This window comes from Impatiens glandulifera, chromosome 5 (assembly GCF_907164915.1).
Source record: "Impatiens glandulifera chromosome 5, dImpGla2.1, whole genome shotgun sequence".
Taxonomy (NCBI): Eukaryota; Viridiplantae; Streptophyta; class Magnoliopsida; order Ericales; family Balsaminaceae; genus Impatiens; species Impatiens glandulifera.
The window spans coordinates 18325700-18327929 of record NC_061866.1 but is presented as its reverse complement, the minus strand read 5'-3'; the positions used below and the strand labels follow the sequence as shown (position 1 = coordinate 18327929).

Below are 2230 nucleotides of genomic sequence, written 5' to 3'. Positions count from 1 at the left end.
TCTTAAAAAATTATGTTATTTTCAATAATTTCACACTTTTTTTTTATAATTTTTGTGTATATACCAATAGAATTTTATAACTTAATAATAAATTTGTTAGTGATAATTTATATTAATTCAATTTTTTTTTATTAAACATTTGTTTTATTTCATAATATTAACTTACATAATAAATAGCTCATTAATTTAAATTGATTAATCTGAGTGAGCATCACATTCACAAATGAATCAATTTCGTGGAAGTACCCTTCTTTACTTTACCCCTTGAATAAATAATAAATCAAACCACCGGTACTCAATAACTGATGATGATCAGCTAATTAGATACTAGGTACATTATTCCAACGTTAATTAATTATTTATTTATTTATATAAACTTTATATTAAACCGACAAGCCGGCTGTGTACTTGATGTCTGTAGCAGGCAACCAGTAGTCCCCCAAAATGAATTCCGCGACCGTGAAATTTCTTGCATGCGAAGGATCCTTGACAAGATGAAATCCAGGCCACTTGACACGGTTTCCCACCCCTGCCCCTTCCCCATAATTCATATACTCTCCATACCAAAGTGTGTTGAGACCCAAATCCCCCTTCCACTCCAGCCACCCCTCGGCTCTTATCCCCGGGCCTATGTAAGATTGCATGATCATCGTCCTCGAATACAACCTCCATGGCCGACCCAAATACGTCTGCGTCTGGTTGTCCACTAACAACTCTGTTTCCACCGATATGTTTGAGAATTGGATCGAAAACCCGGTAGTGTTGCAGGGATGTTTCCGCCCTTGGGCTGTTATGGCGTTCTTTTGATTCGGCTTTCCTTTCCGAGCTACGATTTGGCAGCTTTGGAACACCACCGTGCCATCTCCGAATATGAAGTCCACCGTGCCGGAAATGCGACACTCCCGGTAAAATTGGCGCGAGCTGTGAGCGTACAGTGTGTCCTGGAACCCCTTTATGCCGCATCGGTACAAGACAGATAAGTCAGAGTCCGACCTGAATGCCACCGCTTGTTCCATCTCCGCCCCTGCCGTGTTCTCAAACGTGATGTCCCGTGCTATGAATCCTTTCCCATTCACAGAAAAAGTGGCTGACCGAAAAGTTGTGTAACCACCTTTGAAACTTCGATTACCCGAAATAATGGTTGCATCCATTCCATCTCCCACGATCATAATATTCCATTGATGCTTATTAATCTCCACATATTCCTTATACACTCCCTTCTTAACGTAGATCACAAACCGCCGCGTGCTCAATAATGGAGCAGAGGCTACCGCGTCCATAATTTTGTTATAATCCCCGGAGCCGTCTTTCGCCACCACCGCGTCGACCGACCCCCAACCGGTCTGGAGTTCCCTAGCACTAAACCACGCAGGGTTCCATTGCCTGGAAGGTGAGGTCGGAGGAGGAGGAGGAGTATCGTGAACTTGTTGGAGCGATTGGAGGATCAAGGAAGAGATTTGGTTTAGGCCGCCGACAATGGTACTTTTGATAATAAAACTGTTGGTGCCGTCAAATCCATCTATGCATGTGTCCTGATTCGCGAGGGCCCCACTTAGCCATGTCCTCAAATCAGAACTTAGATATCCTGTGCCGTTGTTGTTGTTGTCGTCTTTTCGTCGTCCTTCAATGCACTCAAACAAGTGATCAAGTGATATAGTTAACATTTCAATTAAGTAAAGAACAAAATAGTATGATGTTTTGTTTTACCTTGATTGGAATTGTGATCAGAAGAAGCTGAGAGAGTCCAGGAGAGTTCCTCGGCGGTTAAATCTAGCAGATCAATGCAGTCGGCGATTGCATTGGAGAGCCGAAATTCGCCAAAATTGCTACCGAAGCCTGAGACAATGGAGGCAACCTGTTGTACGGCGTCAATGGTGAACTTGATAGAATCTATGAACTGCGAAACAGGAACATTCAGAAATTGCGAATCTACCATGTCAGATGAACCGCCGCAAGAACAGAAGACCACTACCAGTAGTAGAAGCAGATTAGAAGAGGCAACCATTTTTTTCTATGTTTGGAATTATAAATTAATCAATGATGAAATGAAAGGTAAATATTATTATTGTAACAGTTAAGTGTCTTCTTCTTAATTTTGTAAGAAGAACTAGAATAGAATTCCAAGTTGAATTGATATCAACTTAATTAAAGAGATATATATACAGATCAGGAAGTGCTGCCCGCGAATTGTAGCAATAAATAAAGAAAGAAAGAAGCTAGCTAGCTGGCA

General features: G+C 41.3%; 1 protein-coding gene across 1 annotated transcript; it reads right to left on the bottom strand.

The window, feature by feature from the left end:
- Positions 1 to 383: 383 nt before the first annotated feature.
- Positions 384 to 2005, bottom strand: LOC124940463 (pectinesterase/pectinesterase inhibitor PPE8B-like). The gene is made up of 2 exons (XM_047480985.1): positions 1717 to 2005; positions 384 to 1606 (listed from the first exon to the last, which is right to left on the bottom strand). The coding sequence occupies exons 1-2, from the start codon at positions 2003 to 2005 to the stop codon at positions 384 to 386; spliced, it is 1512 nt and encodes a 503-aa protein (XP_047336941.1).
- Between the last annotated feature and the right edge of the window lie 225 nt (positions 2006 to 2230).